Source organism: Pollachius pollachius, assembly GCF_949987615.1.
Source record: "Pollachius pollachius genome assembly, chromosome: 4".
NCBI lineage: Eukaryota > Metazoa > Chordata > Actinopteri > Gadiformes > Gadidae > Pollachius > Pollachius pollachius.
The window spans coordinates 30020715-30042334 of NC_136937.1; the positions used below are offsets into that span (position 1 = coordinate 30020715).

Here is a 21620-nt window from a genome sequence, read left to right on the forward strand (position 1 = left end):
AATCATGAAAAGTGTATCTTATATATATATATATATATATATATATACTTTATATATCTTATTATTTAGAAAATTAGAAGCACTCAAGATGTGTCTGCGTCAAATTCAAAATGCGATCAATGGTAAAGAGCACATGGACGGGGGGAGACATGGGCTGCATGAGGGGGCCACTGTGAGGAACACAAAGAACGTGTGTCTCTGAAGACCCCAAGAGATGACTACCATACGTTGACTATAGCAGCATGTGGCATGACACACAAGTGTGCTCCTAAGGAGAACACAAACATATTGTAAACCTATGAAGGCATCAGCTCAAAAATCATGTGCCGCCCGGCGGGTGAAATAGGAAAAGTATAACAGAGGAACAGTTGTTGAGAAAATATATGGAAACTCAGACTGCTAGATGACATCGGGCCCTCGCTCTTTTGGGTGTAGACAAAAGCGGGACTCATAACGCATAAAAAGAGGAGACCATCCACGCAATGGTCAGAGAGTGATTCAGAGGGTTCATCTGAGGGCTGAACAAGCTGAAACACCCGGATACGAAGTACCTCTTAGTTTAGTTTAGATCTGACTCAATCTCGGGCTACAGCTGAACAAGCTGAAATACCCGGATACGAAGTATATTTCAGTTTGGTTAAGATCTGTTCCTAATTTTATCTTATAATTATAATTAATAATTATCTTATCTTTATCTTAACGAGCACTCTCTCAATCTATACTATCTTACCTTTATCTTAACGAGCACTCCCTCAATCTATACTCTATTGTAAGAGATCTTTTGTTTATTGGACCTAAATAAATCTACCTGACTACATTTGTAGTAGGTTAACATATCCTTTGAGTCCTTCACCTGTCGACTCATCGGCCCGACCCGCCCTCCCAGCCGGTCCCTCACGGTAAGTGGACCATAATGCAAGGAGGGGTTGATTGTGACTGACGTGTACAGAGCGGGCAAAAAGGCAACGTAAAGAGGTTTTTGGAAGAAAGATTCATCAGGGCTTCGTGGTGACCAGGGACCTTGACCCGCTCATAAACCAAAGGCCCAAGGCTAAATTCATAAAAACTGTGAGGGACTTAACCGAGTGACCTGGGTGGGACCGGTTAAGAGCCGAGCCGAGCACCTCCGTGAACGACCACGGTAACACAAAGGGTCCGACCCGAGGGGCGTCCGACACTCCCGCCACCGACACCACGGTGTGTCGCACGTGACCCTATATCACCGCGCGTGCGGTCAGAACACTCAACAGTGGACAACAATTATTAAACAAAAAAACACTAACTCTCGGTCAAAGAGGTCCTTGATGCGGTCCCAGCCCGTGTCGGGGAACTCTGGCCGGCCGAAGTTCCTCGGCAAGGTGCTGCCAAAGGCTGCCGCGCCAGGAGTCATAGTAGCGGTGGTGGTGGAGGGGGGAGAGCTGGAAGAGACCGGCTGGGCAGAAGCCGCGTCAGCTGCATGGACCCTGGGGAGCAGCAGAGAGCAGAAGGACGGGGGCTGGGGCCCGGCCCTCTGGAAGAGGCCCCGCAGAAGCCCGGTGCTGAGAACGCCCCGGGGGCCCGAGTCTGCCTGCCGTCCCGATGCCGGGCCAACTCCGGCTTGCTGCGGATCCATCACGCCTCACTTGCCGCCGCGGCTGTGTATGTGTGTGTGTGGTGTGCGTGTGTGGGAGAAACATGGAAACACGTGTCGTGGATGAGGATGTTGTTGCATTTCCCCGCAGCTTGTTAATGATGTAAATAATCCGCCCTCAAAAGTCAATGCCTACAGGCTAATTGCATTTAGATGTATTTATGTATTTTTTTTTAAGCCTGGGCTCCACCTTGTGAGACTGAACAGCTGTGGGGTTCACTGGGAACCTCCCACTGGAAACACTGGGAGGCGGTGGAGAGACTTATTCAGAAGATGATCCGTTCTATGGCAGATTTGTTTCATGCAGGCTATCAATTTCTTATTGAACAATGATTGAAATACTATTTTTACATCAATTTCTAAGAAAATTACATTTTAAACGCATTGTTGACCTGGAATCAAATCCCAGGCCTTTATCGTCTTTATAATTGCATATATTATCAAAGACAGTACCACACGTCCTTTCAGTCACATCAAGTGTTGCATTATTACATGCGGATCACTAAACAACATTTGCTGTTACAATGAAACCCTCTGTTAATGGGATGTGAACGCTTTGCACTGTTACAATGAACCCCTCTGGTGGTGGGGTGCGAACGCATTGCATTAACTATTACTAATACGGTGCGTAACCACTGCGCTTTCTGGGACAAACCCCCTTACCGATAAGTCGCTGTGATTGCGTTGAATAGCGGGTCACGTTTATCCCTAGTGTACAGTCCACATGCATGTTTCAATTCAAAACATAGTTTTGCCCTTCTTCTTCCCTGGCTGTCATTGAATCGTACCGGCGTGATGAACTCTGAACTGGGACGAGTGTTGACGGAGAGGACAACAGCGCCCCGCGGCGGTGGAGGACCGAATGACACCTTCACTGTTTTCAAGGGCCTCTAAGATGCATGGGTGCTGCCCAAAACCCATTTTAATGTTTTTTAATTTGATAACAGAATGAACATTCAATTATGAAAAATTGCATAGATGAGGAAAAATAGTTCAAATAAAGAATTAAAACACCAAAATTAACACAATGCAGTTAAGATGTAACAAGTAACAGTTTGGCCGGAATGGTAACGGTTTATTGTTATTGCATAACATGAAGTTCCTTTCTAAGAACACAAATCAAACTAGAAACAGACAAGGGGGAAGGGATTATATGGCCCCTGACAGCAGATTACAAATACTGTGGAAAAAAAATTCATATATATATATATATATATAAAATACAGGTTTACTACGAATACCATCCAACTCCGACATCATATCTATAAAAGTAAAAAAAAACTAAAAATAACAGTTGTCCTGTGTTTGAATGTTTAAAATCCTAAAGGGTAATCGCTAAGTGTATTGCAGATATCGTATTTGCCCAGTAGATGGCAGTGTGTGAATAGAAATATAAATGAACGCTTCATAACACACACACACACAGACACACACACACACACACAGTAAATAATATCAATTATCACCAATAATTAAAAGGCCACTTTTAGACACTACCTAACGTGAACCTAGCTCACAAATGGACAACTCTGAATTACAGAATTCCCTCATTCATTCGTGAGAATAGAATAACATGACTTTACTGCTTACAATGTATGTCCTGGTTACGTCCAAGAAAACGCAGCCCAAGACGAACCAATAAATAACGTTATTGCCCTTAACAAAGACCAGATAATGCAGCCGTCTTTTCCGTCACACAATAAGTATCCTGGAGATTTATTTTAGTGGGATTTCATCTGTAATGGGGTCCTTGTTGTTTGGCCTGTTAGGACAGTGACGTTATCACAAACAGCTGAGTATGTCAAAGTGGGTTCGATTTGGAGGGAAAATAAATAGAAAAAATTTGCTTTTCTATTCAATTCAAACCTTTGTTGACTAGGTACACTGTGATATTACGAGATGATAAAAAAAAATCAATTTCAATTTCAGAAGATGTCATTTTTTTTTCTAACAGTCACAGAGACAGGTCTACAAACACATTCATCGTTCAGCTGACTAGACCCTGTTTTAAATGCCCCACCAATACGGTGGAGCTCATGGTCAAATCATGGAGGGGGGGGGGGGGGGTTATAGTTCTGTCCGGCTGGCTTTGTGGCTGATCTGGGCGTACGACGTGTTCCTCTGAGGACGGTACTGGAGCAGGCGGCCAAACTGGGAGAGGAGCTGCTCCCAGTAACACGACACGTCCTCCATTTTGAGGTGCTCCAGGATGAACTGTCGACCCCTGGAAAGAGCGGGAAAAACGAGGATGAATAACCATGTGACGCACTTTGAGTCATTTAGGAATAGGGTATAACACACACACAAACTCACACACACACACACACACACACACCAACTCAGACGTACACACACCCACACACACACACCGACTCAGACATACACACACACACCAACTCAGACGTACACACACCCACACACGCCAACTCACACACACACACAAACACCAACTCAGACGTATGTACAGACAGCCAGACAGACCGACCAACTCAGACGTACACACACACACACACACACACCGACTCACACGTACATACACACACACCAACTCACACACACACACACACATTACCTGTGGGCAATATCCTGTGCAATGGCGTCATGATGTTTCACAAACTGGAGCAGTTCCCTGAGCACACAGAGTAATCATAACAACACGTTACTCACGGCACAAAACAAGATGAACACAAGCTAACCACTCGGCTAAATCTAGTCTATGGGCCCAGAAGTCCTCGACCCAGAATTTAATCTGACCATAAGCTGCCAACAGCTAACTCTAGCTAAAGGGGAAAGGCTAAAGCTTCCTGACGTCTTCGAGGTCCAGTTTGAGCAGTACGTAGTGGACCCAGGGACACTGCTTAATGCAAGCTAATGGCTTACTCTAGCTAACTGCTGATGGCTAACCCTTACTAGCCGCCGAAGGCTATGGCTACCTGACATCAGAGAGATCCTCTCTGAGCGCTACGTTGCTACCTGACGTCAGAGAGGTCCTGTCTGAGCGGTACGTAGCACTAGCTACCTGACGTCAGAGCGGTCCTGCCTGAGCGCTACGTAGCACTTGCTACCTGACGTCAGAGAGGTGCTGTCTGAGCGCTACGTAGCACTAGCTACCTGACGTCAGAGAGGTCCTGTCTGAGCGGTACGTAGCGCTAGCTACCTGACGTCAGCTAGGTCCTGTCTGAGCGGTACGTAGCACTAGCTACCTGACGTCAGAGAGGTCCTGTCTGAGCGCTACGCAGCACTAGCTACCTGACGTCAGAGAGGTCCTGTCAGAGCGCTACGTAGCGCTAGCTACCTGACGTCAGCTAGGTCCTGTCTGAGCGGTATGTAGCACTAGCTACCTGACATCAGAGAGGTGCTGTCTGAGCGCTACGTAGCGCTAGCTACCTGACGTCAGAGAGGTCCTGTCTGAGCGCTACATAGCGCTAGCTACCTGACGTCAGAGAGGTCCTGTCAGAGCGCTACGTAGCACTAGCTACCTGACGTCAGAGAGGTGCTGTCTGAGCGGTACGTAGCACTAGCTACCTGACGTCAGAGAGGTCCTGTCAGAGCCCTACGTAGCGCTAGCTACCTGACGTCAGCTAGGTCCTGTCAGAGCGGTATGTAGCACTAGCTACCTGACATCAGAGAGGTGCTGTCTGAGCGCTACGTAGCGCTAGCTACCTGACGTCAGAGAGGTCCTGTCTGAGCGGTACGTAGCGCTAGCTACCTGACGTCAGAGAGGTGCTGTCTGAGCGCTACGTAGCGCTAGCTACCTGACGTCAGAGAGGTCCTGTCTGAGCGGTACGTAGCGCTAGCTACCTGACGTCAGAGAGGTCCTGTCTGAGCGGTACGTAGTGGACCCAGGGCTGCAGCTGGCCGTAGAAGAACTCGTGCCACTCATCGCCCACGTGGAAGACCAGCGAGCCGCACAGGAAGAGGTGCTTCAGGCGGAAACTGGCCGCCACGCCCCGGAAGTTGAACAGGTACCTGCGGACGACGGAGGGTTAACGCGCTGCTCAAGGACACGGTGGTGCTGAAGAAGCCTCATGGAGGTGGAGGCATCGTAGGACCGTCTTACTTGTATTTGCAGTGGTCCACCAATGGGATCTCCTTGGCTGGGGGTCTGCCCAAGGTGTCCTAGGGGAGAGAGAGAGGTACAATTAGAGAGAGAGAGAGAGAGAGAGAGAGAGAGAGAGAGACTTAGAGAAAGAGTTAGAGAGGTTCAGTGAGTGAGTGAGTGAGAGAGGTATAGATAGAGAGAGGTACAGCGAGAAGGAGAGAGACAGTTCGAGGAGAGACAGGTGCAGTAAGAGAGGGGAGGGTTATTCTTTGTGAGCACTGTGCCCGACCCGCTCAGACTTCCAGGCCTGGTTCTTGGTGTACTCTGCGTCCACCAGCTCCGGGTTCTCCCTGGACAGGATGATCAGAGGGTCACGCTCTGGGCTGGTTCTGAGAGGCGGGGGAGGGGGGAGAGGGGGAGGGGGAGAGGGGGAGGGGGGGGAGAGAGAGAGAGGGGGGGGAGGGGGGAGAGGGGGAGGGGGAGAGAGGGGAGGGGGAGGGGGAGGGGGAGAGAGGGGAGGGGGAGGGGGAGAGGGAGAGGGAGGGAGAGAGAGAGAGGGTGGGGAGAGAGGGGGAGAGGGGGAGAGGGGGGGAGAGAGGGGAGGGGGAGAGGGGGAGAGGGGGGGAGGGAGAGAGAGGGGGGGAGGGAGAGAGAGAGGGGGTGGGGAGGGAGAGGGGGGGGAGAGAGAGAGAGGGGGGGGAGAGGGAGAGGGAGAAGGTGGGTGGGGGAGACACTAAAATGTCAGATGACAGGAAGCTAAATCATAAGAGCTGTGCGCCCACTAGTAGTGAGCGATAGATAAACGCCACTGTTTTAAAACGGAGTATCTTTTTCTTTCAATAAGCGGTTCAAAACAGAACATGAACACGGGAGACAGTTCCTGCTTGAGGCTGACCTGGATCCCCTGAAGAACCCTTTGGGGTCCTTGTTCTTCCAGGGCCACTGGGCAGCAGACCTGACAGAGGAACAGACCAACGATGAGGAACCGAGCCAACACACAGCCACAACACAGGCCGTCTATTCAGGACATGGTCCCTAGTCACACAACTAGAGCCATGCTAACATTGGGTATGCTAGCGATGTATTAAGGGGTGGGGGGGGGATCGTTTGGGAAGCATTTGACTGTTGACAGACAACCAATAAATCACATTGAATAAGGAACTGGTACAGAATATGCTTTAAGTGGATTTGTACACCTTACTTTTTCGCCGAAGTATGATTTTTTTCTTTGTTTGTTTTCCTGTGACCTTATGGTAAATGGTAAATGGACTGCATTTATAGAGCACTTTTTCTAACCAGCGGCCACTCAAAGCGCTTTACACTATTGCCTGACATTCACCCATTCATACACACATTCACACACCGACGGCGGTGACGCAGGGCGACAGCCAGAGCGTCGGGAGCATTCAGGGTGAGGCGTCTCGCTCAGGGACACCTCGACACTCAGCGAGGAGGAGCCGGGGATGGAACTAGCAACCTTGCGGTTACCAGCCAACCCCGCTGTACCTCCTGAGCCACATGCGGCTTTACGAACCGGACGGAGCAGACAGGCAGGGTTGAAAAAAGCAGAGGGGAAAGACAAACGTTCTCATCGCCCCCCCAGGTGCGGGATTGACCCCGGGTCGCTACAAGGGGTCGTTACCGGGTTGTGTCGCCCCCTGGGGTGAGAGCACTAGGGGGGGGGAGGTAAGGGTGGGGAGGTAAGACTGGAGAAGTGGTGGAGGTAAGGCCGTGGAAGTGACGGTGCTTGAGGTAAGGGTGGGGAAGGGGTGGAGCTCATCCCTGGTTCTCCGCCTCACCTTTCCAGGTCGTCTCTCATCAGGTCCCAGCGGCCCAGCCCCGTGGGGTAGATGGGCCACACGGCCGGACCCCCCTCCCAGAACGTCCAGGCAGGGTACATGATGTCCTGGTAGTCAGCCGTCTGCTCATCACACACACACACACACACACACACACAGAGACACACACACATTTATACAGTCATCGCACACACACGCGCGTGCAGTCATCACACACGAACACACACACGCACACACGGTGGTAGGAGCTAACCTTACTGAAAGAGAGAACGGGGAAGGTGGGTTGCACCCACCCCGGGGCTTGTGGGTAATCCCTGACGTTGATCACCATCTCCATGTCGGCCAGCCTGTCAATCACCTGCAGGATGAAATGCTCCACTCCGCTGCACCTGAGAGGCAACGCACACACACACACACACACACACACACACACACACAGGTGAGTTACACACACACAAACACACACACATACACACATACAGTTGAGTCACAGACACACACAGACAGGTGAGTCACATTCACACACACACACACAGGTGAGTTACACACACATACACACACAAACACACATACACACAGGTGACAAACACACACACAGGTGAGTTACACACAAACACACACACACACACACACAGATCAGTCACACACACACACAGGTGAGTTACACACACACAAACACACACATACACACACACAGTTTGAGTTACACGCACACACACACACACACACACACACACACACACACACACACAAACTCGGGGGTTATTCTGAAGAACAGGCAGAAGACAGAATCGGATCCCAGGTGGTTTTCCCCTGTTCTGTTCGATGAGAGAGTAACGGAATATAAAGTAGCACATTTTTTGGTTTTTGAACTTCCGCTTTGACAGCCAAATATCCCATCTGGGATTGATAAAGAACTTTTTACTTGACATTCAGTGTGAAGCCTACAGCCGTCGCATAACAAGATAAAAAACTTTGGTCGATGTTAGTCCATCAACTTCTATATCGCTTGCTAGGAATGCAAGGGGCTGTTGTTCATGAGCATATCACAATCACATTTACATTTAGTAGACGCTTTTATCCAAAGCGACTTACAGCCATTTTTATTCATACACCCACGGCGGAGTCAACCATGCAAGGCGACAGCCAGCTCATCGGGAGCACTTAGGGTGAGGTGCCTTGCTCAGGGACACCTCAACACTCAGCTAGAAGGAGCCGGAGATCGAACTAGCTAAGACAACCCGCTCTACCTCCTGAGCTACTGCCACCTTCGGATCTTCAATTGGGATTCTCTCACCTGGCTGGAAACATGCAGTTTTTCTCGCGGTACAGTTTGTGGCCGATGATTTGGTAGTGGGTTCCCACCCCCCGACGCACGGTGCTGGCCATCAACTTCTCCGACACGCCCCCTTGGAACGGACGCAGATCGTCCTGAAGGACGCTGGGAAACAGGCGACAGAAAACGGAGTTAGCTAGGATGAGCTAGGACGCTAGTTAGCTAGGATAGGGGTAGCTAGGGGCTAGCTAGGATAAGGATCAGTTGGTATGCTTTGATTACAAACTGTGGTCGCAGTTTGTTAAATCGTTTAAAAATGCCCTCTAGTGGTGAGTGATAGATTAACGCCACTTTTTATGACAAAGTCCATTTAATTGCTAAAAAGGGGACATGAATGTGTGAGATGGTGACTTCTTGAGACTGACCTGGACCCCGTAGTTAGCATAAGGATAGTCTAGCTTCTAGGGCATTCTACCGCCAGCTGAAAGGACCCTTCTCCTCGAAGATCAGCCGCTGCCTACCACTAAATGACCCTTCTCTCTATTCATTGTTCAAGGCTTTTCGGATAAGAGGGTCTCGCCGAACGACTTAATAGTGATCTTGAATCAGTTATAACAAATGAAAGGGTTCTCAACTGGTGGGTCGTGACCCTAGGGCATTTTGAGCGGGTTGCAGATCAACCTTAATCTTCAGAAAGAAGTCAGAGAATTAACTTACGTTTCAATCTTAAATCATGTTTCATTGAGTTCATCCCCGATTATTGCAGGTTATTTTGCTCCATGTTTTAAACAATAGGCATTGTTGATCACTGCAGTATCGTTCAATACATTTTGTAATTACTTTTGGGTTGTGACTTTGTCACACATGTTGGTCCTGAGGTTGGAACAGTTGATGACCGCTGAACTTAACTTGAACATATACATCTTGTGATTCCAGCCAGGGCAGCAGGTAGCAGACCGTAACTCACCTCAGATGACAGCTACAGTTGACCGGACTGCAGGGAGTGTACTCCTCAACAGCTCTGGAAATGGTGCTTTGAATGTTTGGCCACTGCTGGTCTGATTTACCTGCAGTGAAGCAGAGTCATGTATACGTAAGCATTTCAGTGTCGGTCACTTGCCCCTTTGCATTAATACCATATAAATAATCCCCCCCTTAAGTATCTGATGGTCTGTTCAGATTAAGACCCTACTTGAGAAAGTAGAGTATATGTACGGTTAAACACAACAACGGTATATGCGTTTAGTCTATTCAACCGTCTCTTCAATTGGGACCTGTTGTTGATTGCATTCGCTAAGGCTACCAAAGCACAGAAGACACATAGTTGTGTGTGTGTGTGTGTGTGTGTGCTTGCGTGCGTGCGTTTGTGTGTGTACGTGCATGCGTGTGTGGTTTCGTTCCAAACAATGTTAACGTTTAGTTTACACATACTAATAAGTTTTGCAAACTTAATCCATAAGGAAGTGTGTAACAAAGAAATCGCGCTTTTAGCTCGGTCGCTTGTGAGCCAAAAGGGGATGATTTAATATCTTACACTGGGAATAAACTGGGAGAATAAACTGGCCTGCTTCATACTGGGTCGCCTACCTGATGCACCGAGCACACACAGCTGCAGAACTTGGAGAAGAAGCAACACTATCCCCGATCGTAGAAGCTCCATTTTTCCTTGCGCTTCTACTTGCGGCTGATGGGTTTTTCATCGACTACTAGTGTCTGTGTAAGTGATCGGGCTGGTACTACCGGCTGAATCGGTCCTCAGCTAGTACTGCCTGCGTCGACGTTACGGTAGTGGCGTGCGCACAGGACTACCGTAATTACATGCAATGCGAGCCTACTTTTCACAGATGGCAGTGTTTTAACCGTTTGACTAATAAATCGATGACATACATGCAACTACCAGAAGGTCATGATGCACAATTCTAATCTTTCGTGTCTAAATGTTAAATCTTTTCTCAATTGTATTTTAAATATTTCCAGGTACAGACACAGATACATTTTATTCATCCCATCCCCCCAACATTGCACATCACATGTTTTAGATAAAGATAACTTTTTGTTTTCACGAATCTGAATCTTTGTTGTTTTAAAAACGAGTATTTTAAATGAGGCAGTTGAAAAGAGCAAATCCAATGTAGTTTCTCTTTCTCTCGCCTAAGTAGGCTATGTCAAAGAGTTTCACAAGAATTGATTGAGGTGGTTCATCCCAAGAGAGATTGCAATAGTAGGTGATGGGGAGGAGACATGTTGGAGAGAGAGCGAGAGAGAGAGAGAGAGAGAGAGAGAGAGAGAGAGAAGAGAGAAGAGAGAGAGAGAGAGAGAGAAGAGAGAAGAGAGAGAGAGGGAGAGACAGAGAAGAGAGAGAGAGAGAGAGGTAGAGAGAAAGAGAATTAGAAAGTGAGAGAGACACAGAGACAAGAGAGAGTAAGAGAGTCAGAGAGACATAAAGAGGAGAGAGAGATCCAGACAGATCCGGGGCCGCCACACACCGCCGACCCACGGGGGAAGTTCAGCTGACTCAAGCTACCAACGGGAACCCAAACCCCTTCAGCCTCTCATCCGACTCATCGCCGTGGAAACAAAGTTGTACCGCTCCACCTCTTCTCCCCCCCCCCCACCCCCCTCACCTCCCCCGGCCATGCAGCCCCTGCCCGCCCGTGTCCTCGGCGCCCTGGCCCACGCCTGCCTCCTCTTCCTCAGCCTGGGCTGGGCCGAGGAGGGCCTGGAGTTCCCCAACTTCGACGGGCGGGACCGCGTGCTGGACGTGCACGAGCGCAACTACCGCAAGGCGCTGCGGCGCCACGACATGATGTGCCTCTTCTACCACGAGCCGCTGCCCGCCAGCAAGGCCCTGCAGAAGCAGCTCCAGATGGCCGAGCTGGTGCTGGAGGTAAGGGTGGGGGAGGGGTGGAGGTGGAGGTAAGGGTGGGGGAGAGGTGGAGGTTAGGGTGGGGGAGGGGTGGAGCTGAGGGTGGGGAAGGGGTGGAGTGGGGAAGGCTGGGGAAGGGGTGGTGCTGGAGGTAAGGGTGGGGGAGAGGTGGAGGTGGTGGTAAGGGTGGGGGAGGGATGGAGGTTAGGGTGGGGAAGGGGTGGTGCTTGAGGTAAGGGTGGGGGAGGGATGGAGGTTAGGGTGGGGAAGGGGTGGAGGTAAGGGTGGGGGAGGGGTGGAGGTAAGGGTGGGGGAGGGGTGGAGGTTAGGGTGGGGGAGAGGTGGAGGTTAGGGTGGGGGAGGGGTGGAGGTTAGGGTGGGGGAGGGGTGGAGGTAAGGGTGGGGGTGGGGTTGTGCCGGAGCTGAGGGTGGGGAAGGGGTGGAGTGGGGAAGGCTGGGGAACGGGTGGTGCTGGAGGTAAGGGTGGGGGAGGGGTGGAGGTAAGGGTGGGGGAGGGATGGAGGTAAGGGTGGGGAAGGGGTGATGCTTGAGGTAAGCGTGGGGAAGGGGTGGAGGTAAGGCTGGGGGAGAGGTGGAGGTGGTGGTAAGGGTGGGGGAGGGGTGGAGGTAAGGGTGGGGGAGAGGTGGAGGTAAGGCTGGGGGAGAGGTGGAGGTGGTGGTAAGGGTGGGGGAGGGGTGGAGGTAAGGGTGGGGGAGAGGTGGAGGTAAGGGTGGGGAAGGGGTGGAGGTTAGGGTGGGGGAGGGGTGGAGGTAAGGGTGGGGGAGGGGTGGAGGTAAGGGTGGGGGAGAGGTGGAGGTAAGGGTGGGGAAGGGGTGGAGGTAAGGGTGGGGAAGGGGTGGTGTGGGGAAGGGGTGGTCCTGGAGGTAAGGTCGGAGGTGGGGTGGTGCTGGAGGTAAGGGAGGTGTTGGTTGGGGTGGTGTTGGAGGTAAGGGCGGGGGTTGGAGGGGACCGGGGTGGCGTCGGAGGTAGGGTGGGGTGGGGTTCGGGGTAAGGGTTGGGTGAGATGGGAAGTGAAGTGAATTACATTTAATTAAATTTAATTGGACGGAACAAAATATAATATGAATCATACAATGGAATAGACTATACTAGAATAGGGTAGAATGGATGGTGGAATATAATAGAATAGTAGAATAATAAAGTAGAACACGGAAAGGCTCGGAATATTGTCAACATTGTTATGGCTCAAAGGCAAAAAAAGTATAAGTTCCTGTAAGTTAAAGGGACAATTATAAAAAAAGTCCAGAAAAATAAAATCTCCAGCCAGGCCACGCTAGTCTTTCTATCCTGAGGTGGCTACATATCATGTGTCAGTCAACATGTACAAGTGTCTGCTAAGCTTGTAAGTATTCGGAAGACTCCGATTTTGCTGTCACACCGTTTAGCTAACATGTCACAACATGTCAACCTGTCTCCCGAACAACTGCCAACCGCCTGACCTCGTCGTCCTGAACCCACTTAGCGTCACTAACATTTCACTCTTTTGCGTTCCAAACCGTTCCTCCGTGCAAGGTTTAAGCAAAGCTCAAATATCCGAATTTCTGGACCGTCAAACGGTGAATGCGGCCCTCGTCGAGGGCGTTCCTATGTGGATAACGTGTGTCCAGGGAGCGTTTCTAGGTCATTCTTTTAAATATAGCTTGCTCCCAAAACTATTTTCTCTCGCCTGGCTGTGAACCAGATATGACTGAGACCTGCCTGTTCAGTTTGACGTTCGCTCCGCTTTTTAACCTAATTTTCGGAATCTTACGGTACGACGAGAGCTTTGTTCTGCAAGTTTGAGTTCATCGGAAATCATCTGCCAGGCTCCCTGCCACCATAAGCTACAGTTACAGAGTTTAGTCTTGTCTTGTTTGCGTAAATTAGTTCTGTTACACCTGAGGGCTTTAGGGCCTACCCTTAAGCTGGCATTCTAAGCAGACACACACAAACACAGGGAAACGCACACAGACACACAATAATAAACCAAATATTTGTGATTGGCCAACTCTGATAGTGCATGGATACCAGGTTTTTTTTTGTTGTTGTTTTATGATGGACTGAAATTGCACTATTCAGAATTATTTTGCACTATTTAGAATTTATTTATTGTAAATATTACTTATTTTATTCATTTGACCTCATTTGATCCTTTTGTACTTATTGCACGGTGGGTCAGAGAGGAATGCAATTTAGATTCCTCTATTTGTCTGGCACATATTTTGGAATTTACCATAAAGCTGACTTTGACTTTGAACTTTGACTGTGATCGATGACTACCCTATTTTTCTCGTTCATGGATGACCAAGACAACACAGTCAGTGTACTTGAGGGTAAAGTCTGGGCGATGTGTATCAGTATTGTGATAACGCTAACGCTAACCCTTCCTTTTTCCTTGTTCCCAGCTGACCGCTCAGGTTCTGGAGGACAAAGACATCGGGTTCGGAATGGTCGACGCCCAGAAAGACGCCAAAGTGGCCCGGAAACTAGGTACGTCTTCTTTTCTCAACCCCACCGCACAACCACACCACATTAGCAATTTGTGACATCACAAGTAGTGTGAACCTATAATGGCCGAGTATGCTCGGTTGCATGTCAGCAGAAGCTGCTTTATTTCCTACGAGGGTAAAAGAAAGATGGAAGACGGCTCCATTTCGGTATTCTCTTTGTGCGTTTTTGTTTGTATGTCTGTTTGATAATATTATACATATATCTTTTACCTTTCTCATATATAAAAAGGTTAATCGAACCATCTAGAGGACATTACAGTTTTGCTGAACTATGTGCAATGACAATAAAGAGAATTCTATTATATTCTGTTTAATTCTAAGACGGTGGACTTTGTTTGAAACATTTTCAGTGAAAATGTACGTCATTAAATTGAGGAATATTCTTTTTGTTTCACCACAAAAAAGTCCCAACGGCAAGCGCGTCTCAATTCCAGGGGTCTGCACTAGCTTAAAGGTGACAAATTATTCCACCAGGTTTGAGTGTGATTAGCCGTTACAAGCCGTTTTGAAAATCGGCCTCTTCTGACATCACAAGTGGGCGTGTCCACCAAGATGTATAGATAGATAGATGAACCACGTTTGCTTCAATCCAATGGGCAGGCTGGTAGACTGGCTGGTACGTCCAGCACACATCTAGGTGGACGCGCCCACTTGTGATGTCAGAAGAGGCTGATTTTCAAAACGGCTTGTAACAGCTAATCACACTCACGCCTGGTGGTATGATATGTCACCTTTAACACACACCCTGTGAACTTCCTGTGAACCCTGTGAACTTCCTGTGCACCCTGGGCTCTAGGTCTGCAGGAACTGGGTACCCTGTACGTCTTCAAGGACGACCGCGTGATCGAGTTTGACGGGGAGCTCTCGGCCGACACGCTGGTGGAGTTCCTGCTGGACGTGAGTGGTGTTCTGTCAACATCCGTCTACATCTGTCCACATCCGTCGTGTTCCGTTGACACGCTCCTCGACGCGCCTGTTAACCCGACGCGCTAACTGATGGTGTCACGGTCGGTGTCATATTGTGCTCTCAACACCAGCGAGGTGTTTCCGACCGAAACACCATCATGTGGTCGCTTGACATACGTTTCTTTGACGTCGACGGTACAGACGTAATGTTGTGTTTTGGGTGTACATATATGTTTAGATTTATGGCATTCAGCAGATGCTTTTATCCAAAGCGACTTAAAATAGTATGTTTTCAGAAGAAGATGAAACAATTAATTGCTGTCGGTACGGTAAGGAAGTTCATAGAAACAATCACGTTTAACCTATTTCAGGTTTACAACAACAATAGCTAGGATAAGATGCTACATAACTTATTACCATAACTAAATACGACTTAAAATAAGTGTGTAAATTAAGTGCCAGGATGTACAACATACAACAAGTAGTATGGGTGGGACGGGGTAGCAAGGGGTAGGTGTCTAGGTGAACTTTACTCAAGGTGTAGACGTCTTCCCCGGATTAACATTATTCAAGATCTTCCACCAAAGAGGGAAAGCTTCTGGAATCTCAGTGTCCATATAAGGAGTCATGTAAGGAGAATTTGTGACATCACAAGTCGAACGAACCAATCGCAGCCCGGTATGCAAATATGGGTTTGATAGCTGACAGGTGGATGTCGGAAACACAGGTGTGTACATTTCCAATCAAGGGGTCAAAGTGTTTAGTTTCTGCCGTGTCATTTCCTGCCCAGCATTTCACATTTCAAATGGCGGTAAAAATATATCTTAACGTGTAATTATTCAGCTCGTTAGACGGTTTGAGCGACGGGATAACGTTACGTTTGAAACGTAACTTTGTCTGGACAAGACGCGGAATGTAGTGTGCCCAACGGTATCGACTTCCACACACTGTGGACACACGATACCTCCTAGACAGCAGGTGCGAGGTGTGTGTGTGTGTGAGAGTAAGTGAGTGAGTGTGTGTGTGTCTGAGTGAATGAGTAAGTGTGTGTGTGTGTGTGTGTTTGTGTGTGAGTGATTGAGATTGAGTGAGTGAGTGAGTGAGTGAGTGTGTGATTGAGAGATAGAGAGCGTAGGAGAGGGAGAGGGAGGGATAGAGAGCGAGCGAGAGAGCGAGCATGTGCAAGATAGAGAGAGAGAGAGAGAGAGAGAGAGAGAGACAGAGAGAGAGAGAGAGAGAGAGAGAGCGCTCCCGCTGTGCTCTCTCTCCCCAGGTTCTGGAGGACCCCGTGGAGCTGATCAGTAACGCCATGGAGCTGCGCGCCTTCGAGAGGATGGAGGAGGACATCCGCCTGATTGGCTACTTCAAGGGCGCCGACTCCTGTCAGTCCCACAGCCCTGGTTCTTATGTGTGTGTGTGTGTCTGTGTGTCTGTGTGTGTCTGTCTGTCTGTCTGACTTTCTGTCTGTATATGTGTGTGTGTATGTGTGTGTGTTTGTGGGTGTGTGTCTTTGTCTGTACATGTCTGTAAGTGCCTGTGTGTGTGTGCTGGTGTGTGTGTGCGTCCTTAATGACTGTCTGTCTGTATATGTGTGTGTGTGTGTGTGTGTATGTATGTGTGAATGTGTTTGCATGTGTGCGCTTGAGTCTATATCACTGTACATGTCTGTGTGTCTGTACATTCCTTTATGTGTGTGTGTGTAGTTTGTGTGTATATCTATGTACATGTCTGTGGGTATGTACATATTCGTGTATGTTTGTGTATGATGCGAGATGCGGGGGCTTAATGGAGGCGTCCGGGATGTGACCACTTGAGTGACACTTGCTTGCTGTGGCTCCTCTTGAAGTTTCCTCCTGAGGGGCCTTTAAATAGCTGCTGGAGCTCTGCTCTTTAAGCCCCGGGGCCATTAGGCCTCCCACGGGGGGGGGGGGGGGGGGGGGGGAGAGAGAGAGAGAGGGGGGAGATGGAGAGGTAGAGAGAGAGAGGGGGGAGATAGAGGGAGAGATAGAGAGAGCGATGGAAAGAGACATGGAGAGATATTCAAAGTATAAAAAAAACAAGAGGAGATAATATTGTCAGAGAGAAAAATAGGGGAGAGATAAAAGACAGAGAATTACAGATAGAGTGTGCAACACAGAATGAGGGAGACAGAGTGAGTGCATCAGAGAGAAAAAGAGACAAAGACAGAGAGAGAAAGAGAGAGAGAGAGACTGAGAGACAAAGACAGAGCGAGAGCGACATGGAGAAGGGCAGATACCATCTCGGCTCTGGGGTTTCATGATAACAGCGTCTTCCTGGCAGCTGGCAGACCGCCGGGGCCTGGTCAGCGGTGACCTTGAGGCAAGCCCAAGGTCGCGGTATCGCCCCGGGTCAGTCATTCCTGCCGGCCGGAGCGTAGCAGGAAGAAGTGGGACGTCATGCTGGGAAATCGAATGAAACGGATCAGATTCAGGGGGCTAGCCTCTGTCTCTGGGTGCAACCGGAATACAAATGATTTCCTTCCAGCCTAAGATTCACTCCCCAATCCCCGCCCTCTACTGGCCCTTCATCTTCTTATCTTTGGTATTTATTGGTATTATTCACTGCATCTCAGCTTTTCTGCCGTGGCCTTTGGTTTGCTATCAAATGTCATTCTCTGTTAATCATCCGGCCCCTCTGTTCCTCTCTCTCTCTCTCTCTCTCTTTCTCTCTCTCTCTCTCGCTGTCTCTCTGTCTCTCTCAGACTATAAATCTTTCCAGGAGGCGTCTGAGCGTTTCCAGCCCTACATCAAGTTCTTTGCCACGTTTGATAAGGCTGTGAGTGTTAACAAGGACAATCTACCGTCGAAACACACACTGCGTGAACGAACGCAGCCACCGAACAGAATGTATTCCGTTCATCTTTATCGGATTGAAAACATACATTAACCAAGCTGTGAAAATTAAATAATGATTTTCAAAATAGAAATATACTTTCGGTTAAATATAACAGTGTCTTGTTGAAGTGCATCAAATCAGCACAAATAAGAAGTGTATAATAATCAATGTTCATAAGTTAATATAAATATATATATATATATATATATATACATATAGTTATTACATATAAATTAACATGTAATAACGTTTTGTAACAACATGTAACTTTTTTTGTTGTTGCAGTGGGGGTTAATACAGTGGGGGTTAATTACATTACACAAGTACACTATTACACAAAGTAACACAAATTTCATCCTAAAATGTTATCCTACTTCAAAATGTTTACGTGCAACAAACGCATTTGGGCTCAAATCCAACACGATGTATATTTATCGTGGTGTTCTCTCCGCACCACGTTGACGCTCACACAACATGGCCGCCGACAGGTTGCCAAGCACCTCTCCCTGAAGATGAACGAGGTGAACTTCTACGAGCCCTTCATGGAGGAGCCCGCCATCCTGCCCGGGAGACCCCTGTCCGAGATGGACATTGTGGAGTACGTCCAACAGCACAGAAGGTGGGCTCCGATTGGCTGTTCGTATGTTGAGGGCGGGGTTCTGTTCGGGTTGTTTTTCGGATTAACTTAAAAATAACCTTTTGATTGAACGATTCAAGTATTTGAACTATTGATCCCAGGTGGAAATTGTTAGTCTCACAGGTGCTCTGCTTGGAAAATAGAACATTTATAGATATACAATGTAATATAAAAAAATAAATATAATAGGAACACAAAAAAGGATAGTATAAAAACTGGAAAATACTGGAAAATAAAAGGTCTCAGGTGCCTGTTTCTGTATTGATTGGTTTGTCATTGCTGTTGAACTCACGGCATTGGTAAATGTTTTCTCCAACTGCCGTTTTTATTTTTTGTGTTCTCAAGGGCGACTTTGAGAAAGTTGCGGGCAGAGAACATGTTCGAGACTTGGGTGAGTTGCTGTTTTGTGTTCTAATTATTGACATGGAATCAATTATTCATAGCTAACCACTAGTCGCTCTTTACCGCCCAGACCTGTTCAGTTCAAAGGTGCCAGTTGGTTGGTTGGTTCTCCAAATGTAGGATTGTTTCGGATTGATTCCGTTCATAACTTACGAGAACCCACAACAAAATGTCTGAATGCCTCCCTGTGGCTGTCTGAGATGTGTACGGGGTTATGCCTGGAAAACAAAAACAAAAAGAGCAAATAGCAACTTAACAAGTGCACCCAAATCCTAACCTTCGGCCTTCCTTCACAGGAAGACGACATGGATGGAATTCACATCGTTGCCTTCGCAGAAGAGGAAGACCCTGGTAAAAGCATACAGCTCTTCTGTATTTTTTTTAATGTACTTTGACGTCATGAGGGTCAGAGACGCTCCTATCCAAAGCGACCTTCAGTCGGGGGAGAGGCCGGTCATTCAGGAGCAGGGGTTGGTTTGTGGGGGCAGGGTAGGCTGTGGACATCAGGACTCGAACCCACAACCCTGGCCCGGAGACCACCGCGTGCCTGCCTAAAGATTTGATCCCTTGCATGTGGGTCCTCAGATGGCTACGAGTTCCTGGAGATCTTGAAGGACGTTGCCAGGGACAACACCAACAACCCCGAGCTCAGCATCATGTGGATCGACCCCGACGACTTCCCTCTGGTACCTCTGACATCACTTCCTGCTTCCTGTTTTAGCAGCAGCTGTTAATAAGCGAGTCAACTGCCAAAGTAGAAACACAACATTCTGACAAACAACTAAATAAGAACATACCTGAAGAGAAAAATACATATTATGTCAAATTAGTAACATTTTGTCTGTTTTGGGCCAAGGTTCAAATGGCAATAGAAAAATAATTCCTTTTATTAGGCATTTGAGAGTTTGGCAGTTGTTTACTTGTTTAATGGTGTACAGATATATCTGATATGGTCAAATGGTAGTGGGCTCTACTGAGACAATCATAATGTTTTATTATAAATACTTAAATACTAATACGATCAATGAATCCAACTGCTGCTTAATCCAGGATTATTTGGTCAAAAGAACAGATTTACCACTACATTGTCCATTCCTATACGAGCTGTTCCCCTCCACCCCCTGCTCTCTGTAGCTCACCACCTACTGGGAGAAGACCTTCAGGTTGGACCTGTTCCGACCTCAGATCGGGGTGGTGAACGTCACTGACGTAAGTATAGCGCTTGAGTCATTTCAGCCAATCAGAATGATTGGTGATGGTCGGCAGTGCATTGAATCGACTAGGTCACAGAAAGGATCTGGGGCCAATGATTACATTTAGCCGTTTTTATATTTGATCTAACGTAGGGTCGTGATAGCGTCAAGTGCACAAGGGTGGTAGCGTTGGATAGTGTTTGCTTTTGATAGTGTTAGCCCTTGATAGCGGCGGCTTCTGATAGTGTTACCTCTTTATTGCAGTAGCCATTGTTGATAGCGGTAGCTTTTTATAGTAATCGCTCTTTAATCTTATTAGCTTTTCATAACGTTAACCCTTGGTAGCAGTAGCCATTGATAGCAATAGATTTTCATAGCATTAGCCGAATGCTATGAAAATTTGAATGTTTCACAATCTCTGCAGGCACTGCCGCGTTTCATTCCACTGCATTCCTTGCGCATGCGTCTGACCACTAAAACCCTTGCACCTTGAATCTTGACCTCGTGACGTTCGCGTTCCAGGCGGACAGCGTGTGGCTGGACATGTCCAACGACGAGAACCTGCCCACGGCGGAGGAGCTGGAGGACTGGATCGAGGACGTCCTGTCGGGCAAGGTCAACACGGAGGACGACGACGACTCCGGACGCGGCCGCGAGCGTGCCGCCGCCCCCACCGCCGCGGAGGAGGAGGAGGAGGAGGGCGGCTACGACGAATACGACGACGCCCGCGACAGAGACGATGAAGAAGGCGACAGCGAGGAATAAATGTAGAGTTCGGAAGTGACGTCGGTTTATCGTATAAAACGTTGATTTGTTGTATCTAAACTCGTACGGTTAACCGATGTCTAGTTACGTTTGGAGTTGTAATGTTATTTTTTCTTTCTATTAGTAACTTTAATAAGTAACTTTTTATCTGTTTTGGGCCACGGTTTGAATCGCAATAGAAAACAAATTAATTTTGTTAACAGAAAGGTCGGAGGTCAGGCATTTAAGATTAGCGCAGTAAAAAACACGATAATAAGCATACAGCAATCCATGTTAACTGAAATGTACCTGTAGACTACCTGTAGCACATGTGTGTTCATGCCATTAAAGGTAAGAGCGTTTGTTTTTAAGGTTGATTTAAGTAGAATTGAACATTATAAGATAGCCTTCTGTCTGCGGAGAGTCAATAAAGAACCAAAAGATGTATCGGCCTGCAACTAGTGTTCAATAGCGACTGAAGTAGTGCTAAAAGGCCAGTGTTCGGCTAATATTTCCCAACGTCGGAATCGCATTCGCAAACGCTCTGCGCAACAAAGCACGCCCTGAAATTGAGGTGGACTTTTGAGTCCGCCCCCGTCGTCCATTATTCAGTGGGGGTGTGAATTATTGAGGGGCTGTTGTGCCTGGCCGTGACACAGGGGTGTGGGATTGGGGGTTGGAGGATAGTAGCGTCGGGGGGTGTGGTGGGGGGGGTTAGGATATCAAAGCCTATCCGCTCGGCAAACCACCAGAGTCCT

At 48.2% G+C, this 21620-nt stretch overlaps 3 protein-coding genes across 3 annotated transcripts in view; 1 reads left to right on the forward strand and 2 right to left on the reverse strand.

Moving 5' to 3' along the window:
• Positions 1-2414, reverse strand: part of timmdc1 (translocase of inner mitochondrial membrane domain containing 1) — a 10693-nt gene extending 8279 nt beyond the window's left edge. Inside the window, exons 1-2 of the mRNA XM_079734156.1 lie at positions 2294-2414; positions 1284-1634 (exon numbers count right to left, since the gene is read on the reverse strand). Coding sequence (XP_079590282.1) covers positions 1284-1612 — 329 coding nt within the window. The 5' untranslated portion in view covers positions 1613-1634; positions 2294-2414. The remainder of the gene's footprint in view (positions 1-1283; positions 1635-2293) is intronic.
• A 236-nt stretch (positions 2415-2650) lies between these two features.
• Positions 2651-10439, reverse strand: poglut1 (protein O-glucosyltransferase 1). Its single transcript, XM_079735770.1, has 11 exons — positions 10335-10439; positions 9715-9814; positions 8769-8912; positions 7725-7860; positions 7472-7593; positions 6568-6627; positions 5962-6061; positions 5691-5749; positions 5432-5599; positions 4203-4259; positions 2651-3854 (listed from the first exon to the last, which is right to left on the reverse strand). The coding sequence occupies exons 1-11, from the start codon at positions 10405-10407 to the stop codon at positions 3698-3700; spliced, it is 1176 nt and encodes a 391-aa protein (XP_079591896.1). The 5' UTR covers positions 10408-10439; the 3' UTR covers positions 2651-3697.
• A 943-nt stretch (positions 10440-11382) lies between these two features.
• Positions 11383-20883, forward strand: LOC307074266 (calsequestrin-2-like; the record flags this gene model as incomplete). The annotated part of the gene is made up of 11 exons (XM_079734282.1): positions 11383-11634; positions 14020-14104; positions 14921-15021; positions 16304-16412; positions 17753-17826; positions 18375-18505; positions 18869-18914; positions 19222-19276; positions 19511-19611; positions 20060-20134; positions 20641-20883. The coding sequence occupies 11 exons, from the start codon at positions 11383-11385 to the stop codon at positions 20881-20883; spliced, it is 1272 nt and encodes a 423-aa protein (XP_079590408.1).
• Positions 20884-21620: the final 737 nt, after the last annotated feature.

Coding starts and splice junctions, on each gene's coding strand:
- poglut1 (XM_079735770.1), bottom strand. CDS start 10,407: ATGGAGCTTCTACGATCGGGGATAGTGTTGCTTCTTCTCCAAGTTCTG. Junction 7,594..7,724: donor CCGTTCTCTCTTTCAGTAAG/GTTAGCTCCTAC, acceptor TGTGATGAGCAG/ACGGCTGACTACCAGGACAT. Junction 5,750..5,961: donor AGGCCTGGAAGTCTGAGCGG/GTCGGGCACAGT, acceptor TCTCTCCCCTAG/GACACCTTGGGCAGACCCCC.